The following is a 2,123-nucleotide window of genomic DNA, read 5'->3' on the forward strand; positions in this document are numbered from 1 at the left end:
AAAAAAAAAAAAAAAAGACTGTGGGAGCCCGTGATGGACATGCGCAAGGCCCTGGGGTCGACCCCCAGCACTAAATAAGAGCTCCTACAAAATGCAGCTAAGTGACAACTGTTCCCTGAAGCGGTTCCAGTGACCTGATCTCACAGCTGTGCAGGTATGTCTAAGGAGAGATGCACCTACCTTCCTATGTGGTAATTATAAACAGTGCAAAACAAATGCCCCAGTCCGAAAGGCAAATCTTTAATAGTCACGCAGAGACAATTCCTAACACCAAGAGCTAAATAAAGAGAGGTGGGGGAAATGGCCAATGGCTAACAAAAGCAATCCCCTGACACACCTGGGTCAGAAGACAAAAGGACGAAAACTTTTGAAACGATCGTGTTCTCAGTGCTTTTTAGCACCTGCGCTAGAAGATCAAGATAGAGTAAGGTTTAATGATAAAACCAGGAGACCTTAGTTTCAAGATTTCTGTGCCACTGTCGTTGTCATCAAAGATTCAGAGTGTTGTCACCTTCCTGCTAAGGGAACTGGCACACGAGTGGAAGAATTGCTTCAACTCCGAGCTCAGAGAGACCCAAGTTAAAGTGGATGGAGTCCACCGAGGTCCAGCTGGACTGGAGGGGTGACTATGAACTTAGAGCAACAGACGGCTTTTGTGGACCTGCAATGGCCCTCCCCAGAGCTCCACCAGGAACGGTTAAGTCTGTCGCCTTACAGTGTCCAAAACCATAAGCAACCCCAAATCCCATGGACATTTTCCACTTACTCCCCTGCCTTCTGGGGAGGAATGGCGAAGGCTCACTTTCCCTCCCAGTCGTCTGAATCTGGTGCTATAAATGGGGTCAAAGAGGTCTTAGCTACAGACTGCACAGAAAGGAATGATCCATACACGCGACCGACCCACGCAGGCCCTCAAACCTGGCCCAGAGGTCCGCAGAGCCCCCGCAACGGCAAAAGGACCAGAGGAACCTGAGCAAAGACAGCGGCCAGTCTCACCTGTCTCTTGTTCATCCGCCGCACATCATCTAGGAAATCTAGAGACAGCATGGTGAGATGAAGAACGCGACAACCGGCAGCCAAGAGGAAACGGCAGAATCAGCGGGAGGAACCGCTGCCACACGGGCCAGACTCACAGTGGACAGGACTCCCCCCAGACCCCTGCACTTCCGCTTCCGGGGCGGGAGCAAACGAGGCCCCGCCTCCTGGCTGCAAAGACCGGACAAAGAAAGACTCGCGAACCCTGAGAACGGCCCGGGGGCCTGGCCTTGCCACAGGAGGATCTCCCGAGCTGATCTTCTGCAGCCGAGAACCCGCGAAGCCTGCTTTCCGTGCTCAGCCCGAAGCTGCTCGTGAAGGTGATGACCCTGGGTTAGATAGGCCCGCAGCCTGCGGAAGGAGGGCCGTTGCGTACGCCTGGCCAATCGGAAGCCGCGGCTGCTCCACCGCCAGGCCAGCCGTCTTCCTGCGTACTGCCGGGTCCAGGGTGTGGCCCGGGACGTGTTGCCTGGCAGTTTGTTCTCGGGGTGAGCGTGCTGGGGTACGCTGCCGGAAGCTGTGCGATCTTTAAAGCCTCGGATGCACACACACAGACACACACACTCGAGGGACACGAGAGAGAGAATGAATCTTCCGTAATGTCATGAGGGCACAACCAGTGCAGGTGGCCAGGAAGAACCTCCTCAATCTTGACCCCTCCATACAGTAATTTGCTTTGTCTCCTGACACCTGGATGGGAACTGTTTATTTGACCCGCAAGTTTTCACGGGGGTGGACATAAGAAGTGACATCATTGCCGTGGTGTTTCTTTTGATGGGTGACAGTTGTAGGACTCTGTGGATACGATCTAAAACCATCGAATTGTACGCATTTGGTGAACTGCACAGTATTTGAATTACATCACAACATAGCAGGCGTTGAGAATGAAAAAGAACTCATTGGTGTCTTGTTCATGCTAAATTCCCAGGGGTGGCTGTGCACCTATCAGTACTTGAATTTAAAGAGAGAGAGAATATCTCCAACTACTGTTTGAAACCTCATATTTACTGAGATGAAAAGTCAACATTTTAGCCGGGCGGTGGTGGCGCACGCCTTTAATCCCAGCACTCGGGAGGCAGAGGCAGGCG

General features: G+C 52.5%; 1 protein-coding gene across 4 annotated transcripts in view; it reads right to left on the reverse strand.

The window, feature by feature from the left end:
• Positions 1-2,078, reverse strand: part of Sec11a (SEC11 homolog A, signal peptidase complex subunit) — a 47,720-nt gene extending 45,642 nt beyond the window's left edge. Inside the window, exon 1 of one of the 4 annotated variants that reach the window (XM_026784337.1) lies at positions 997-2,078. In XM_026784337.1, coding sequence (XP_026640138.1) covers positions 997-1,047 — 51 coding nt within the window. In that variant the 5' untranslated portion in view covers positions 1,048-2,078. The remainder of the gene's footprint in view (positions 1-996) is intronic. The other 3 variants (XM_013350199.2, XM_005357654.3, XM_013350198.2) reach the window with 3 other exon arrangements.
• Positions 2,079-2,123: the final 45 nt, after the last annotated feature.

This window comes from Microtus ochrogaster, chromosome 22 (genome assembly GCF_000317375.1).
Source record: "Microtus ochrogaster isolate Prairie Vole_2 chromosome 22, MicOch1.0, whole genome shotgun sequence".
NCBI classification, from domain to species: domain Eukaryota; kingdom Metazoa; phylum Chordata; class Mammalia; order Rodentia; family Cricetidae; genus Microtus; species Microtus ochrogaster.